Below are 19,478 nucleotides of genomic sequence, written 5' to 3' on the forward strand. Positions count from 1 at the left end.
GACATAAATAAATGTTAGTAGGGTGGTGAACCTTCAGTATGCATTTGGCTGACCACATTCAAACAGAAGCTCTCAATCTTTGAACTAGGCCTGTTCTTAATAAAATATAAGACCCAGTTACCATGTTACTTTTTGTTCAGTCCTGCAAAGAACTGCATGGGAGAAAATTAAAACATGACCTCACACTCTGTTCTTCTCCCCTTTCTGAATCTCTGCTCCACATTGTACTGCACAATTTTGCAGTCCCCTGAAGATCTGTCTAGTTCCTATAAATGCACCTCCCGCTCACACAAGTGTAAAGCTATAAGGTGAACTCTGGGACTCATTCAAAGATGCTGAAAAATTCTCATTGACTTCAAAGGCACCAGGATTTCACTCATGGTGAAGTGGTAGAGGCCCAAATGTCAATATAAACTAGATTGGGGGGGGGAGGGATTTATAAATATTCCCCTATATAAATGTAGTGTTGGAAACCCAGCACACAACATTGTGGTAAAGAATGGGACAAAATACTGAAACCGACTAATCTAGTTTCACTGCCCAAACTATGGGAAATCAAAAGTAGACAAACAGCACCAATGGTTAAAAATTAAGATACTTAGAATATTAAGCATTTAAAAATATCAGTAACATAAGAAACTTTTAACATGATTTTTCTCCTAGAGTTTCCCTTAGCTCCTGGACTGAATGCCGTCTATACTGTACCTTTCAGCTGTTGTTCCTTTGTCCATCTGGGGAACTTTTTCTGGATTCCCTTAATCATATCAACAAGGATGCCTGTCCCCTGAAGGACATGTGCCTCACTATTCCATTGTCCAAACAATTTATGGTAGCGTTTATCAACCTAGAAGAGCCAGAAAGAACATTACTTGTCAAAAAAGATGATGTGTTTATGCTGTTCTTCCCTCTCAGCATACTCTTCATGACTTTGTCTCAATCTGTGGTTGAGAAATTAATCAGTTTTTCATCCTCACTGCACTTGATGTAGTCCCAGCGCAAACACTGGGGTATTCTACATTGGACTGTGATAATGAAAAGGGGTTTATCTTAAAATGCTTCTTTTCCATTTCAAGTTGTAGTTATTAATGATATTATTTGGCTAGCACTGCTGCAATGCCTGGTGCTGCAGTATATCTGCCCCGCCCCCACTCTTCCTGCTCCAAGAAGCTTATACTATAAGGCAGGCCTGCACAACTCGTAAAGCGGCGAGGGCCACATTCCTCCAAAGAAAACAGCTGAGGGCCGAAACCTCCCGGCCCCGCGGAAACACCCCGCCCCAGGGCCGCCCAGCCCTGCGGAAACAAACCCTCCTTCCCCAGCGCCGCCCCACCAAAACAGCTGTGGGCCAAAAAGGAAGGTTGGGGGTGGGGAGGTGATACTTTATTTTAAATCAACCAGGGGCTCCCAGCTAAAGAGATGGCTGGGAGCCCTCAGGGTCAAATTAAAGGGCCCGGGGCTCCGGCGGCTGGGGGAACCTGGCAGGGCCGGCTCTAGGTTTTTTTGCTGCCCCAAGCAAAAAATAATTTGGCTGCTCCCCTTCCCAGCCCTGGGCTCCCCCCTGTACCCTCCTGCTGCCCCAGTCCTGGGCTCTCCCTCCACCCACACACACCCCCTGCCGCCCCAGCGCTGGGCTTCCCCCTTTCCTCCCCACCAGTGCCCTCCCCCCACCCCGCTGCTGCCCCACCCCTGGGCTCCCCCCACCAGTGCCCCCACCACACCTCCTGCCGCCCCAGCCCTGGGTCACAGGTAACTCGCTCCCAGGGTGGGTCATTCAGCAGGAATTTTGGATGTGCACAAAACACAGACAGGATTGGTTCCCATATGGTTACAGAGCTGCAGTAAAGTGGAACAATTTTCAGCTTGTGTGATTGGAGGATATCTGGATGCATATTATAAGACTGTCCTCCATAAATGAGGAAAAGCTGAGGTGCCTTTATTATTCTTTTGTTCCACTCTTTCTTTCTATGGGGAATTTGTCAATGCAATATCACTGTCTTCCTTTCAAACAAACAAAAAGGCAATGGCTGATGAAAATAGCAATTCCAGTGCTAATAAGCATTTCTTGCTCAATTTTATCCTACTTTTTCTACAGCAAGTTACAGTGGATCAGTATATTTGATTTGGGTGAATGAAGTAAAAGCTGCCCAAACTGATCTTGAGCACTCCTGAATTTTGAGGTGTTCAAATCTGGAAGGCAAGTGCTGCTGGGGGGGGCGGGGAAAGAGGGCTGTGGGCTCGATGGGGGAGCATGGCAGCAACTGTCTGGAGCTGCAGGGAGCCAGACACGCTGGTCTGAGTGGCACAGTAAGCAGGCTGGGGGTTGGAGAAGGGGTAGGGGGTTCTGGGGGGGCAGTCAAGGGACAGGGAGCAGGGGGGTTGGATGGGGCAGAGGTTCGGAGGGGCAGTCAGGGGACAGGCAGCAATTGGATAGGCATGGGAGTCCCAGAGGCTTATCAGGGGACAGGTAGGGGGTGGGATCCTGGGGGGAAGTTGGGTGGGGTCTCAGGAGGGGGCAGTTGGGGACAAGGAGAAGGGAGGCTTAGATAGGGGCTGGGGTCCCAAGGGGCAGTTAGGGGCAGGGGTCTTGGGAGGGAGTAATCGGGGGACAAGGACCAGCGGTGCTTAGAGAGGGGGTGGGGGTCTTGGGGGGCAGTTGGGGCAGGGGTCCGGGGAGGGGGCAATCAGCGGCCGCGGGCTGGGATTCAAAGGGTTCTGGGTTGCCGGCAGCCGTGGGGAGCCCTGAGCCCTTTAAATCCCAGCCGCGGCTGGGAATCTCTGCCGGCAGCCCAGAGCCCTTTAAATCCCAGCCGCGGCCGGGAATCAGAGGGCTCTGGGCTGCCCGCAGCCCCAGGGAGCCCAGAGCCCTTTAAATCTCAGCTGTGGCTGGGATTTAAAGGGCTCTGGGCTCCCCGCGGCTGCCGGCAGCCCAGAGCCCTCTGACTCCCGGCCGCGGCTGGGATTTAAAGGGCTCTGGGCTCCCTGCCCCTGCAGGCAACCCAGAGCCCTTTGATTCCCTGCCGCGGCTGGGATTCAAAGGGCTCTGGACTGCCCCAGAGCGCCGTGTGCGGGGGATTTAGAATCCCCCCGCGGGCCACACAGTGAGGCTCCGCGGGCCGCATGTTGTGCAGGCCTGCTATAAGGGCACAATCCAGCAAAGCTCTATGTCTCATCCTTAAAAGTTGTAGTCCTCTACAGTATACCACTAGTATGCAAAGTACTACAAAAGTTCAAAAAGAAAACTCCCAGCACACTTAAATGCAGCACACTTAAGTGATTGCTGGATTATCACTGACAGGCTTGGCAGAAGCAGGCTGTGCTTTAAGGTGTTAGGTGAATATTTTGAATATCTATAGTTGTCACTCAGGTCTCTGTGGCATTACATTGTGGATAAAGTCCATCCTGTCATTGTGGGCCCGCCAGTTTTCACCTAGTCTCTTGCCTGAGGCTTTTCCCCAAGCAGCTGCTGCTGCTAAGAAATTGAATTTCTGGAGATCAGCAGGGGGATGGACTAAAATGGCTACCTGAAGTCTGAGCTCTGAGGGGCTACCAAACTAATCTGCCTCCATCAACCCCTAGACCTCCTAAACTCAGCCCGAAATATGGAGCATAGCATTGCAGAAGGTGGATTCACCCTGAAAATGTAAAATAATACCTCAGTAAGAGTGTTTCTGGCTCACAGTGTGGAGAAACCTCTCAGACTCCAAATGAGCACATGGCAACCAAATCAGGAAGAAAAGCCAAGGGCTGAAGAAAATCAAATGGCCACCAAGGTGGACATTTGGGAGTTGATCTCTGAGATTAATGCCATGAGAGATGATCCGACAACCAAGCTTTTAGCAGTACAGAAGGAAGTTACTGCCCTGGAAGATCAAGTCACTGTCCTAGAGACTGGCCTAAGAGAAGCAAGTGAGAGAGAAACAGAGCTGCAGAGCCACATGGCACTGATGGAACAGAGAGAGAGAGAGAGATGACAGAAAACAGAGCATGAAGGAGCATGAAGGAACATCAGAATTAAGAGGGTGCCTGGAAATGCTGAAGGAGGAAGCCCAATCCTGCATGTAAACACTTTAATTGCGCAGTTGTGAAATCTGAGCTCTCTGGAAGAGATGAAAGTGGAGAGAGCCCGTAGGGCACTGCTCCCCCCAATCTGGGACTAATAGTAATAGCCACAGAGATTTTACAATTAAATTTTAGCATTATCAGCAGAGAGTATTCAGAACTCACACTCAAAGGCCTCAAGCTGCAGTTTTTCCATGACATCTCTGCCAGGTGGCCATCCACACATTCCTGATATACTGGACATTTTGGCACTTCTGGGAGTGGTGTGAGCCAGCTCCTCCTTGCGTGACCGCGCCTGTGCCTGCATGATGTGTGTGAGGTCACATCTCATGAGGGAAGGCCATTTTAAAGAGCACATGGTCCTGCCCTTGCCAGCATGACTTTGTATGCAGAATGCAAGGTTCATGCTGATGCTGCATCTGCCACTAAATACTACGGTTGGTAGCCTCAGCTACTAGGACTGGATTGCTGTCTCCAACAGAGGCTGCTGCTGCAGGGCTTGCTGGCTCCTGCAGAGAGAGGCTACTCCTCTTGCAAACCCAGAACAGGAATGGTGCAGCCTGTGTGGAGCAGGGCAGGGCATGGGTAGCTCAGTGGCAACAGCGGCTTGTTCCTTTCATTTTCCTGCAAGGTGGGAGGGGAGACACAAAAGTGAACTAAGTGTGGGGTCGAAGGGCAGGAGGTCAGACCACATGCTCACAATCCGCTTCTGGCCTTGTAATTTATGACCCAAAAGAATGTGTGCCCCTCCTCTCCAGCCAGCTGCACTGCTTAGGCAGGGGCAGAGTCTCAGGCAGATGGGAACAGCCTGCTGGAGAGGTAGCTGGGCAGGAGACGTCTCTACCTTTCTGTAGTGCAACCTCGAATCCTACTACTTTGTACAGTCAGACAAGCTCTCTCCTCCCACTGACCTGGCGGGTAAGAACTGGTGGGTAATGACACAATCTATACTTGTTTGGAGTTATGATTTCCTAAAAAGTTTGTGCAGTTTTCCTTTAGCTGCTTGGATTTGTTCTCCTTTTGAACAGAATTTGTCTCCTGCTAATAGCCCACCTTATTTGATTAGTCTCGTTAGAGTTGGTTGGGCAACACCCATTTTTTCATGTTCTCTGTATATATATATATCTTCCTACTGTATTTTCCACTGCACGCATCCGGTGAAGTGGGCATCAGCCCACGAAAGCTTGTGCTCAAATAAATTTGTTAGTCTCTAAGGTGCCACAAGTACTCCTGTTCTTTTTAAATTGACAAAGAAACCTTCGATAAAGAAATAACAGAAGAAGAAATTTAGAGGCAATAGAAAATACGAAAAGCAATTAAACTCCAGGAGCTGATAGCTTTCCAGATGAGTTTTATAAGGAATTTAAGGAGGTATTAATGAGTCCTTTGAGAGAAACATCAACGCTATTCTGTTAGGGAAAGAACTTACATAACCTATGAAAGAAGCTACTGCTGTTGTTCTCTCTAAAGTTGGAAAAGACCTGACTGTATGTAGGCCTTATTATAGGCCTTCATCACTACCAAATCATGGCATAACCATTGTAGCAAAAATACTAGCTAGCCTATTGCAGTCCATGCTCTCATCTTATATAAATCCAGATCAAAGTGGATTGGTTAACACCAGACAAATGTCAAGCAATATTCTGAGAGTCCTTGGAATCATCCATAATGACAGCTCAGCAAAAGATCACTTGACACAGAGAAAGCTTTCGACAGTATAGAATGTTGTAAGTCATATCCTGTGTGGACATTGGTTCCAAGTTCCTTAATCAGATAATGGCTCTTTATACGAGCCCGAAAGCAGCTCTGTGAATTAATGAGGTTAAATGTCCCCCGTTTGAATTACACAGAGGGACTAGGTGGGGATGCCCATTGTCTCCTTTATTTTTTGCACAAAGGAAAAGGATCAGTGAATCTGTCACAGGAATAGAACTTGCAGGAACTCATCGGAAACAAGTGGTGTATGCAGTCGATGTAATGTTAATTTTATCTAAACCAAAGATTTCCCTATACTTAGTTTCTAAAGAAATCTATGACTTTGGGAAAACATCTGGATTTACAGTAAATTATGCCAAATCTGAAATTTACTAGCTGTAAATTTGCCAGACTCTGATAAGTCATTCTTTCAGAAAACATTTGGATACAAATGGGCAATAAATTCTATAAGATACCTGGGAATTCAAATATCCAACAACCCATAAGAGCTCTATGATGGAAATGTCAAGCCATCACTTCAGCAAATGAAAAAAGATGTGAAGTGCTGGGGGAAGTATGCAATTTCTTGGTTGGGAAGAACAGCCACACTCAAAATGAACATTTTGCTAAGGATAGCTTTCCTGTTTCAAAATCTTTCTGTGATCATCCCAGATAAAACCCTAGCAGGAATACAGAGGATGTTGTTGCACTTTATATGGAATAAGAAAAGATCAAGAATAAGGGCAGATACTTTGTACAGACCCATTGAACAGGGTGGACGAGCTGTTCCAAATAGTCTGATACTATCAAGCCAGACAACTCAAAGCAGTAGTGGACTGGAGGGTGCACTAACCCTGCCAAACATTGGGTCTTTATTGGGCAAGAAAATTGTGGCAGTGTAAACATCGCTAGGTCACCACAGATTAACAAAAAAAAAACAAAAACCCCCACACCCTCCAGAAATTATACATATGCTTGAGTAAAAGCTACTCTATGCCTTTGGGATAGTACTAGAAATAAGGTAAATTATTTTCCCTCACCAAAACACCCCTTGCGAATAATCCATATCGTAATCCAACTCACAAACCAATGAGCTTTAAAGATTGGGAGAGCCATGGGATACATATGGTTGGGCAGCTATTCAGTAAAGAGACTTTTACTAACCTATTTAGAGATCAAAACTAGCATTAACAGGCCCATTCTCCCATGGTACCAGTACCTTCAAGTTAGGCATTATGTTTTCAACTTTCTAAGAAAGCTGATTTACACAGCAAGATAACTCTAATAGAAGCAATCACAACTTGTCAATTATAAAACTAAAAATTATAACTAATCAATATCAATCTTCATACCCAACTTTCTTAACAAAAAAACCCCACCTGTATATGACACAGGGGGAAAGGATCTGTATAGACAAATAACCCCAGAGGAATGGGGTTAGAGAGACTGAGAGACAGAGAAGTGTTGGAGAAACAGAGTGAAAGAGGAGATTTTTATAGATAGAGGATAAGCATTGGAGAAACTGTGGTAAAAGAGATTTTATACACATATGGTCATTAGATAGTATTGAGATACAATTTGTAACCAAATATCACGACTGGTTCTATATTTATTTCCAAATGATCCTTTGGGAACCTTCCTGGGCCTTCCTAGCAGAACTAGTTACACAAAAGGAAATGAAAAATTAATCTCTCATCTGATAGTAGATGCTGAGTTACTGATACCTCTTAGTGGAGAAAAAAACAGTGCCATTCTCAAGGAATGGTTCAAAAATATGGGAGGTTGTTGTGCAAATATAATGCATCTATTATGTACCCAGCCAAAGAAACTGAGGATAAATAGATACTCAGATGTTTAGTTACCATATATTCAACACTCACAGTACATTTACCTGAAACAAAAGCAGCACAGCTGTCCAAAGTTTTTTGAATATTACAATTTGATAGGAATTCCTGGTCTGTTCAATACATGCAATCAGAGATTCCATTTAGTTTAATAAAATCACTAAAAATTACATCATAGGTGTAAAGAGGCAATGTGGTAAAAAAATCGAGAGATCTGATGACTGTATTACTGCATAATGTCTCTTTAAACAAAAGCTTGCGACTTTAAGGACTGTTGTTTTGTTTCTGATATTTACACAGCAGCGATTTGTAAACCTGTTAATACTTCCTAAATAAATAAATAAATATTGAAAACAAGACATGGAGTTTCTAGGTGGAAGGGTAAAATGGTTGGCCTCTTTAGGGACTTCCATTAAACCAATGGAATTAACTGATGTTCAAACTGCAGCGTAAGAAGCAGCCTCTATACTGCCAGGTCTGACATGTGCCAGTGCAATGTGCTGCTGCCTCAGCAATAGTTCGTTTTCTAGTGATGTGCCAACTATCAATTTCAGCCTGAGCTGCACTACTGAGAAATGCAGTTGGCTCCCTGCTAAACACTCAGCTATCTACTTATTCTTAGTTTATTGATAATTACTGACCTGCATCAAACCAAATCCATTTCCACGATCACCCCAGCCACCCCTTAGAGCCGTTCCAGCATGTGACTCTCGAGAGATGATACCAGCAATCACAGCTGGATCCACACATTTTTTTCTTCCAGCGTTCTTAATGATGGTTTTATAATTGTTCATAGTATGTAAGTCTTTCTCCGCAATTGTTGTTGAAGCACGAACTCCTGTAGTAAGTGGAAAAGTAGAGATGTTTTCTTAATAATTTTAATATCAACAAGAGATTTCCTAAGCACAGAGCTCTGCTCTGCCATCTGATAGCCCTTCTGTGAGTTATGTGCATTGTGAATTTTGCATTATGAATTTTAACAATGTGTCAAGGCAAAAAATAAAATAAAAAATGTGCCTTGAAATAATGTGTAAAATCTGGATTTACTTCGTAGGCCCCAAGATGAAGGTGAATGGGCTTGCTGAGGAGGTGGAGGGGGAGAGTGCTTAGACTCTGAAGAGAAGTCAGCTGCAACCCGTTGCTCTCTGAATTATGCAGGAGTGATGTTGACAGGAGCTAAGAGGAGTCACATTTACCCATCTATGGCCAGAAGGACAGGACTGTAATATTTGAAGTTGAGAGGGGGATTCAAAATGGTGGGATTCTTAGGGACAGATGCAGAAGACTTAATGGGAATGGGAAGCTGTAATTTGAGAGAGTTCCCAATAGTTGCATTTTCCTCTCAGTTTCTTTTGGAGTCTCAGCACCATTTCATGCTACATTAGGAGGGAATCTCAATCCTACTCAACATGGGAGGCATTAAGTCCAATTTTGTTTGTAGAATAAAAGAATAAGAAGCTCCTTCGATGTTGATGTTGATCTGATGTGCCTATAGCTGGTATAAAATAGTGAGTACTAAACTAGAATCTGGGAGTCAGGAATTCCTAAATACTAATCCCAGCTTTGCCATTGACTTGTTGAGCAGCCTTGAGAGATTCAGTTGGGCCAAATTTTAATAAGTGACTGTTTGGTTTGGGTGTTCCAAACAGAGACAACGGGGGTCTTTTTTTTGAGGGTTCGGAGTACTCGCAGATCCTGATAACTTTAATTAGAGATGCTTGTGTGAGCACTTCTGGAAATCAGACCCTAAATGTCTGAAGTTGGGCACCTAAAAAAATCAGAAGCCTCTTGCGAAAAAATTGGCTGTCACCTTTCTGGACCAAAATCATTTGTAGTATAACTGCACTGAAGCCAGTGGAGTTACACCAAAATTTTATTAAATCCTCCTCTCTGTCTTAGTTTCCTCATCTGTGAAATGAGGACAATAGTATTTAGCCAATAGGACTGTTATGAGGTTTAATCAATTAATGCTTGTAAAGTATTTTGAAGGTGTAAAGTACTATGGATCATTGTGATGAAATACAGCAACAGAACGGCAGAGTTATACTCACCACAGTAGGGTAAGCGTTCTGCTTTTGCAGTTGTACAGGAAGCCCCAGTGGTATCAACCTTGTTTATGTCACCATAGCATCCAGTCTGACTCTCAGAAGTACCTGACCAATTAAATGGAGAGATTAAGAACCTTTTGTGAATATAAGTAAAACTAAAAGAATTCAAAGTCATGAACCAGACTCAGCTCCACTCTCAGATGGGTTCCATTTCATAGGTTTTTTTGGAAGGGGTAATTTATTTTTATTTTTTTTATTTCTCTTGGACAGGAGGACTTGCTAGCCAGAAGTCATTGCCTCTGTGAAGAAAAGTCCTATGAAAACTGATCTATATTTTAATCTGGCTCTAAATGAGGCAACACATGAAAACCTCTTGTCCTCTATATCATAGAATCATAGAATCTCAGGGTTGGAAGGGACCTCAGGAGGTCATCTAGTCCAACCCCCTGCTCAAAGCAGGACCAAACCCAACTAAACCATCCCAGCCAGGGCTTTGTCAAGCCTGACCTTAAAAACCTCTAAGGAAGGAGATTCCACTACCTCCCTAGGTAACCCATTCCAGTTCTTCACCACCCTACTAGTGAAAAAGTTTTTCCTAATTTCCAACCTAAACCTCCCCCTCTGCAACTTGAGACCATTACTCCTTGTTCTGTCATCTTCTACCACTGAGAACAGTCTAGATCCATCCTCTTTGGAACCCCCTTTCAGGTAGTTGAAGGCTGCTATCAAATCCCCCCTCATTCTTCTCTTCTGCAGACTAAACAATCCCAGTTCCCTCAGCCTCTCCTCATAAGTCATGTGCTCCAGCCCCCTAGCCATTTTTGTTGCCCTCCGCTGGACTCTCTCCAATTTGTCCACATCCTTCTTGTAGTGTGGGGCCCAAAACTGGACACAGTACTCCAAATGAGGCCTCACCAGTGCTGAGTAGAGGGAAATGATCACATCCCTCGATCTCCTGGAAATGCCCCTACTTATACAACCCAAAATGCCATTAGCCTTCTTGGCAACAAGGGCACACTGTTGACTCATATTCAGCTTTTCGTCCACCGTAACCCCTAGGTCCTTTTCTGCAGAACTGCTGCCCAGCCATTCGGTCCCTAGTCTGTAGCAGTGCATGGGATTCTTCTGTCCTAAGTGCAGGACTCTGCACTTGTCCTTGTTGAACCTCATCATATTTCTTTTGGCCCAATCCTCTAATTTGTCTAGGTCCCTCTGTATCCTATCCCTACCCTCCAGCGTATCAACCACTCCTCCCAGTTTAGTGTCATCTGCAAACTTGCTAAGGGTGCAGTCCACACCATCCTCCAGATCGTTAATGAAGATATTGAATAAAACCGGCCCCAGCACCGACCGTTGGGGCACTCCACTTGATACCGGCTGCCAACTAGACATGGAACCATTGATCACTACCCGTTGAGCCCAACCATCTAGCCAGTTTTCTATCCACCTTACCGTCCATTCATCCAGCCCATACTTCTTTAACTTATCAAGTGCCCCTCACTGAGACCACTCTATTGCCACTTCTTGGAAGAGTCATCCTTGATCCTAGGAGCCAAATTAGTCTGAAATAGTTTATCTTGTTGCTCTTGAACCAAAAACCAAACTCATTCTTCCACATACAGCAGCTGTCTGAGTCCCCTGAGGAAAGGCAGGAACAGTTTTTATTTTTGGAGTCCTGGGACTCATCCTCAATTGTTTAGACACACAAGAGATAAGAAGCCCAACCTTTCCTCCCGAGGTCTATGGCCTTTACCCTATATTATACTGTGGGGAACTGGTCCTTTGGTTGGCCATAGAGGTATTTTGCCTTTTTTCTTTTGGACTACTTTAACCCCACATGCCAGAGGGTAGAAGAGGCACCTCTACCCCGTTATAATGCCACCCGATATAACACAAATTTGGATATAACCGATAAAGCAGTGCTCGGGGCGGGGGGCTCTGGCAGATCAAATCAAGTTTGATATTACGTGGTTTCACCTATAACATGGTAAGATTTTTTGGCTCCTGAGAACAGTGTTATATCGAGGTATAGGTGTAAGTACTTTTATTCTATGCCAAGGTACCCTACACACTCTGTGCAGATGTTTACTAAATTCATTATTTCTTTGAGCAAACCCCCTTGTAGCTGCTCTACGACTCTAGTTTTTTCTAAAGTAATCTGAATAATAAGCAGATGCCTCTTATCTTGAAGTCACTGTACAGCAGAGACACAGTAACAACCACTAAAGAGCAAATTTTGGAGTTTTTTCTCAAGCAGAGCTTCCATTGAATTCAATGAATAAGGAATTGCCCTTCCATTACCACCCACAGGATTTTACTAATGAGCAGAATTGAGACTAGTTCCACTATGAATAGCTTGTCTTCAGTTTCTCTTCTCCTAGAAGATGGTTGTATTGAAGAGCTTTATATACACTTTATATACACTTCCTTCCCTCTTTATTCAAAACAACCATATCAGATGTGATTCAAGTTTCAAGGTTATAATTAAAACAAACCAGCGTCTGTCATTATGAGAGTTGGTCTGTGGGAAGGTATAACCTCAGTTCCACTATGTGGCAAGATTCAGATTTTGAAAGAAACAAATTCCGCTTCCTATGGGTTCTACTTTTCATTAGCTTTCTCTCCCTACAGTCTGTGACAAAATCCAAAGCAAAGATGAGGCATTCATCCTCTCCCCAGGAACGTATTGCCCAATCCAGGGCCGCCCGGGTGGGGGGCAAGTAGGGCAATTTGCCCCAGGCCCCGGGCTCCGCAGGGGCCCCCACAAGAATGCTCGAGGCCCCGGCCCGCCCCTCTCCTGAACCCTCAGCGCATCCAGGGAGCTTTGCCCTGCCCCCTTATCACGCGGTTCTCAGCGGAGCAGGGCTCAGGCGCTGCCGGAGTCACGCTGCCGTTGTGGAGTGAAGCTCCTGGATGTCCTGAGGCTCCGGGTGAGGGGGGAGCTGGGGGTAAAGGGCCGGGGGGGAGTTGGCTAAGGGGCAGGGAGTTCTGGGGATAGGGAGGGAATAGGGATGGGGCAGAGGTTGGGGGGGTGGTCAGGGGACAGGGAACGGGGGGGTTGGATCGTGGGCATTCCGGGGGTCTGTCAGGACTCAGCGGGAGGTGCATAGGGGGCGGGGCAGTCAGGGGACAGGGAACAGGGGTGGGGTCCTGGGGTGGTGGTTGGGGGGGATCTCTAGGGGACGGTGAGGGGACAAGGAGCAGGATGGGTCAGGGATTCTGAGGGGGACGGGCAATTGAGGGGCAGGAAGTGGGGGGGTCGGATAGGGGGCAGGGCTAGGCTGTTTGGGAGGCACAGCCTTCCCTACCCTAAAGCTCATTCAGCAGTCTGAGGCTTGCAGAAGAGCCAAGCTGTTAGCTTTTCCATTAGGGCTACCATCCCTTTCACTTCTCAAATGCCAAGTTATAGTCTATATTTAATTTCAGTGCCATAGGGAGATTCATGTCAGGGGAGGGTGGCTTCATTTAAAATTAGCCACTGGGAGAGGGATCACATGAGAAGAGCAATATCCTTCCCAACCCTACCAAGGGAGACCCCCCCCCTCCACTGCATTCCCTGAGGCTTCAGAGGGGTTAATTCAGTAGTTCTCTAACTTTTGTACTGGTGACCCCTTTCACATAGCAAACCTCTGAGTGGGACACACACCCCTTATACATTAAAAACACTTTTTTATATATTTAACACTATTATAAATGCTGGAGGCAAAGCGGGGTTTGAGGTGGAGGCTGATAGCTCACAACCCCCAGTAATAACCTCGTGACTCCCTGAGGGGTCCTGACCCCCAGTTTGAGAACCCCTGGGTTAATTTAATTTTAGCACCCTGTGTCCATTCACATGCATGTGCTATTTTGAGCATTTCAGTTTTTACAACATAGGCTCATCCCAAATTCTGGAACAAGCTCAAATGCTCAGTTTGTGGAGTATGTACATAAGCTATACTAAAGACAAATGCACAGTAACCGTCTTCAGTTTGAGGGACCCCATGAAGCCAGTCTCTAGGAAACAGATGAATGCATGGAGGTTAAGTCCATTAATGGCTATTAGCCAGGATGGGTAAGGAATGGTGTCCCTAGCCTCTGTTTGTCAGAGGGTAGAGATGCTGGCAGGAGAGAGATCATTTGATCATTACCTGTTAGGTTTACTCCCTCTGGGGCACTTGGCATTGGCCATTGTTGGTAGACAGGATACTGGGCTGGATGGACCTTTGGTTTGACCCAGTATTTGAATAATAATAATAATAAATAATTGGAGATATACCAATCTCCTAGAACTGGAAGAGACCTTGAAAGGTCATTGAATCCAGCCCACTGCCTAGCAGGACCAATTTTTGCCCCAGATCCTTAAGTGGCCCCTCAAGAATTTTTTGTGGAAAATTAAACACACGGTTGATTTTAGATCAGACAGCCCGAGGCACCTTTATTTTATACAAGCATATATGCAGGGAGAGTCAGCATGGCCCCACGCTGCTCTGCCTGTTACAGATTTTTCCAAGCTTTTAAAGGCTAAAACCACAAACTATAATTCGATACATTGCCTTATTTGGAATTAATATTTTGCAAAGAAGCAAGCCACCTCACTATTTTCCATTTTAGGTTTTTCCTAAACATTGGCAGTCAAGTTGGTGGTCTGACTGTCTTAACGACCCCTACCTTATGGTTACATTGTGCAAAGGCCCTTGCCACATTCTAATTGTCACAAGCTGAGCTGGCACACATGGGCCCTCCTTTTGTCCCTCTCTTCTAGTTCCCCTTTCCCTGGTTTCTTGCTTCTCCAGTGACCCTTATACAGATAAACAAATTTAGCAGAAGTTCAAACCTTTGCCCTTTGTAGCAGGGTGCTAGTGCAAAGGCACCTAATTAGCCCCTGCTCAGCCAGCCCCAATCAGGAGAAATAGATTGGGGCTGGGGAGAAGTCTGGTGCCTGGCCTCTGGAACTGGCTGCACCTGTGGGCCTGCTAGTAGAAGAGCTATAAAGGCTGGCTGGCAGCCAGTGCAAGGGAGGATGGCCAGGGAAGGGGCAGTCTCCAGACTGAAGGGTGACTCCCTGTAAAAGAGGAGACAGGAAGACCTGTGAGTTTGTAAATAGTATCGCTGGTGGTGGGAACTGTGTGTAAATAAAAGCCATGGGTGCTGCAGCAAGAAAAGCCTCACAGTGCTTTATTGAGAGAGAAAAAGCCCAGCAGGGGTGGGGCTGAGGAAAGGACCCAGTTACACCCTTATACAGCAATTGGGCTAGCTACAGGCCTTGGGTCTGTGAGGCAGGGGCTAGAGTGCACTTGTAATTCTGGGCCTATAAATGGGGGGGCTGATTTTCCCTATCAAATTGAACTCATAACCCTGGGTTTAGCAGGCTAATGCTCAAACCACTTGAGCTATCTTTCCCCCCTACCCAAGTATGGCTGCTGTTATGTTCTAACCTAAATGAACCCAAAGTTATGGAGACAGATATGAGTCAAGGAAGCCAGCAGAGTATCAAAAACCTGGAAAATTCTCTGACTGGATGGGCTCAGGCATTTAGTCACAAGCTGAGGTGGTTCAAAAGTTTTGGGTTTTTTTAAGCAGAATTTTTTTATCGTTTCTTTAAACAATCAAACACAGCAAGCAGCAGATATTTGGCCACACACTTCTGAAACCCCAAACCATATTCAGGTTTTGGCAGACTAATTTCAGATTTTCAATTAAAAAAAACACAACAAATTTTGAAGGAAAGCAGACATTGTCCATGATTTTTTTCTGCTTTTTAAAAACCCCTAGTTTTCGATCCAGAAAAAGTTTTGATGGAAAATATTTGTCCAACCCTTTTAACGAGCTTTAGTGCCTTTTAGCACTAGCTGATGCTGAGAATCAGTGATACCTTGTAAAGAAGTTTTCTCAAAACTGGGTTTGTGCTGAGATGCAGGGGCCCCCACGAGAATATAGTATTGTATAGTATTGCACTTTTTTTAGATGGGGGCCCCCAAAATTGCTTTGCCCCAGGCCCCCTGAATCCTCTGGGCGACCCTGGCCCAATCTTGTTGTGGTGTCACCAGGAGCGGCTCTAGGCATTTTGCCGCCCCAAGCATGGCAGGCAGGTTGCAATAGCATCCAAAATGTGCTAGATGCTCTCTGAATGCAGATGGGAACATGGTCTTTGCCTGTAAAAATTTATAGTCTAAAAAGGCAAGGACAGGTGAAGGATAAAGTAAAAAGATGCAACATACACCTGGAGTAACCAGAGTGATGACATACTTGTTAATTAGCTCCCCCACTACCAGTCTCGTGTTCACAATTTAACTATGTCTCCTACCTCCCTACCACCTTTCCTTTTTATTGACATTTAAATATCACAAGAACATTTCTCTTCATATTTAATCATGTAAAACCCTTGCCTTAAAAATATGATTTATTATTTGTATTACACTCCCTCTTGGAGGCCTCAATCAAGAAAGGGGCCCCACTGTGCCAGGCACAGCACAAAAACAGCCCCAACGAATCTACAATCTAAAAAGACAAGCCAGAAAAAGAATCTGAGCCTGTTTCAGTTCCAGGACCCTTACCCACCAACATATGACCCCTCCAATCCACTTAACAACCAGTTCACTTCCAAGGCAGACAGATAGAATCACAGAATCTTAGAATATCAGGGTTGGAAAGGACCTCACGGGGTCATCTAGTCCAACCCCCTGCTCAAAGCAGGACCAATTCCCAACTAAATCATCCCAGCCAGGGCTTTGTCAAGCCTGACCTTAAAAACCTCTAAGGAAGGAGATTCCACCACCTCCCTAGGTAACCCATTCCAGTGCTTCACCACCCCCCTAGTGAAAAAGTTTTTCCTAATATCCAACCTAAACCTCCCCCACTGCAACTTGAGACCATTACTCCTTGTTCTGTCATCTTCTACCACTGAGAACAGTCTAGATCCATTCTCTTTGGAACCCCCTTTCAGGTAGTTGAAAGCAGCTATCAAATCCCCCCTCATTCTTCTCTTCTGCAGACTAAACAATCCCAGTTCCCGCAGCCTCTCCTCATAAGTCATGTGCTCCAGCACCCTAATCATTTTTGTTGTCCTCTACTGGACTCTTTCCAATTTTTCTACAGCCTTCTTGTAGTGTGGGGCCTAAAACTGGACACAGTACTCAGATGAGGCCTCACCGATGTCAAATAGAGGGGAATGATCACGTCCCTTGATCTGCTGTCAATGCCCCTACAGCCCAAAATGCCATTAGCCTTCTTGGCAACAAGGGCTCATTATGTAGGGATATTAAAGAAGGTTTATATTAAACATGGTTTAGATGAGAAATGATTTATTGATTTATTGTTAATTGATACTTTATAACTTAAGGTTTATGTTAGAAGTAAATTTGTGATTCCCAACATTTAGCCTCTAACCTGCAAGCCACCAGCTGTGTCTGTGTGAAGCCTGCTCAAAGAGATACTTGGTATAAAACTTGTTAAGCTCAAAGAAATACTTTGTATAAAACTTGCTAAACATTAATTAACTCTAAGTAAGCCAAAACAGTAGCTGTTATAGTGTATAGATAGAGGCCCCCACCCTCTGTAAGTTTTCATCTCACTTTATCTTTGCTTGTTAAAAGACAGGGAGTCTCACATAAATTCGTAACACCCCAAAAGGTAAAGAGACAGTAAACTAAATGTGATTAAGATAAAGAATGTATGTGAATAAATGGTTAGGGAGTTACCTGCCTGAAGAATTCAGTGTCGGCTGAAGAAGGTGTCAAGTGGGATCAACCAGATGACCCCCACCCCCTCAAAGGAAGGAAAAACAAGCATCTGACAACATGGATCCAGCCACCTGCTGATTGATTTAGCAACAGCAAAATGAAGCAACTCTCATGAACTGACATAGGAATAAATTCCTATAAAACTGGACTCTAAAGACTGAGGACTTTGAGTCTATGGTTCTGCTGCCAGCCTCCAGGAGCATCAGATGCATCTGACACAGACTCGGCTCCATCCTCATGACCAAGATACCTGGCCAGTAACTTGGCATGAGCAACATCTAGGCTGGTAACTATAACATCTATACAGAACCTGAATGAATGATTGTGTGAATGAATGTGTGTGTGTGTGTGTGTGTGTGTGTGTGTGTGTGTATATATATATATAAGGAATAAGTAGTGATAAAAATAAGTAGTAAAACAACGTTGTTTGCTTTTGTCTTTTGCTGTCTTTTGTTTTGTTATGGTATTTACAATAAATGTGGCATCTTTGCCTTATCCCTCTTAATAAGATCCTGCTGGTTTTTATTATATTGGTATAACAACTGTTGACTCATACCCAGCTTCTCATCCACTGTAACCCCTAGGTCCTTTTTTGCAGAACTGCTGCCTAGCCATTTGGTCCCTAGTCTGTAACAGTGAATGGGATTTTTACGTACTAAGTACAGGACTCTGTACTTGTCCTTGTTGAACCTCATCAGGTTTCTTTTGGCCCAATCCTCTAATTTGTCTAAGTCCCTCTGTATCCTATCCCTACCCTCCAGCGTATCTACCACTCCTCCCAGATGAGGAGAGACTTAAATCCTGATTCAGTTCCTCTGAACTCAATTGAGAGGTTTTTCCACTGCCTTGTATCAGATCCAGTGGGTATGTCTACACAGCAAAACAAACAAAAAACAATAACCCGCAGCAGCAAGCCTCAGAGCCTGGGTCAACTGATGGGGGATCATGGGGCTTGCTCTATGGAGAAAAAAATAGCTGTGTAGACACTCTGGCTCAGGCTGGAGCCTGGTCTCTGAAACCAATAGCATCCAACTAGAGACTTCTACCAAACAAACTGTGACAGATATTCCAGCTGCTGCCGGGAAAGAAGTATCTGAATCTGAACCACTGACTGATGATCCAGGAGATTGGCCGTCTATAATATCGGACAGGCAAGTGTGTGACATTGTTGCACGTGGCCCACCGCAGCAGAATGAAAGTTACGAATTTCCATTTAACGAGGAAAGACGGAGGTTCACAAGTACTCATTTCTATCGAACCATGGCAAATGGCGAGAAAATAAGACGTTCATGGTTAATGTACTCAGTTCAGAAAGATGCCCTTTTTTTTTTGTTGTAAATTATTTGGCACTGGCGACATACCGCTACGTTGTGGAACATCTGCTTGGAAAGCACTGTCAAAAAGACTTCAGCAGCATGAAACAGGCAAAGGTCATCAAGACTGTATGGTGAAATGGTTTGACCTTCGGTCAGGCATAGTAAACCGTACATCTATTGACCAACTCGAATTGCAGGCTTTTCTGAAAGAAAGAGATTTCTGGAGAAATGTTGTCAAACGCATGGTTGATGTCGTTATTTTCTTGTCCGAAAGAAACTTGGCATTTCGAGGAAGTAATGAAAAGCTCAGCGATCCTTCAAATGGCAACTTTTTGGGACTGTTTGAATTGCTTGCAAAGTATGATACTGTCCTCAGCAAACTTTTACAGAGGATTAAGAAGGCAGAGACACATATTCAGTACCTCAGTCCACAGATCCAAAACGAGCTGATTCAACTTGTTGCCAGTAACATTCAAGAGGCCAACATAGCGCAGCTTAAAAAAGCAAAATATTATTCAGTTATTTTGGACTGTACTCCCGACGTGTCACATGAAGAACAGATGTCTGTGGTGTTACGCTTTGTTGAATGCAACGGTGAAGATGGTGTCAATATTCGTGAAGCGTTTGTTGGTTTTCTTAATGTTCATGATACAACTGGCGAGGGCTTATTGGAAGCCTTTCTTGAAAAGGCAAACAACTTAGGAATAGACATTGCTGACATGAGAGGCCAAGCTTATGATAACGGCGCAAATATGAGAGGAAAGAATAAAGGAGTTCAAGCCCGCATGCTAGAAA

The 19,478-nt window shown here is 44.8% G+C and overlaps 1 protein-coding gene across 1 annotated transcript in view; it reads right to left on the reverse strand.

The window, feature by feature from the left end:
* Positions 1-19,478, reverse strand: part of LOC123351881 (lysozyme g-like) — a 32,133-nt gene that overhangs the window by 897 nt on the left and 11,758 nt on the right. The window contains exons 2-4 of the mRNA XM_044991564.1: positions 9,650-9,751; positions 8,240-8,436; positions 706-844 (exon numbers count right to left, since the gene is read on the reverse strand). Of these exons, the coding sequence (XP_044847499.1) occupies positions 706-844; positions 8,240-8,436; positions 9,650-9,751 (438 nt within the window). The remainder of the gene's footprint in view (positions 1-705; positions 845-8,239; positions 8,437-9,649; positions 9,752-19,478) is intronic.

This window comes from Mauremys mutica, chromosome 1 (genome assembly GCF_020497125.1).
Source record: "Mauremys mutica isolate MM-2020 ecotype Southern chromosome 1, ASM2049712v1, whole genome shotgun sequence".
Classification (NCBI taxonomy): Eukaryota; Metazoa; Chordata; order Testudines; family Geoemydidae; genus Mauremys; species Mauremys mutica.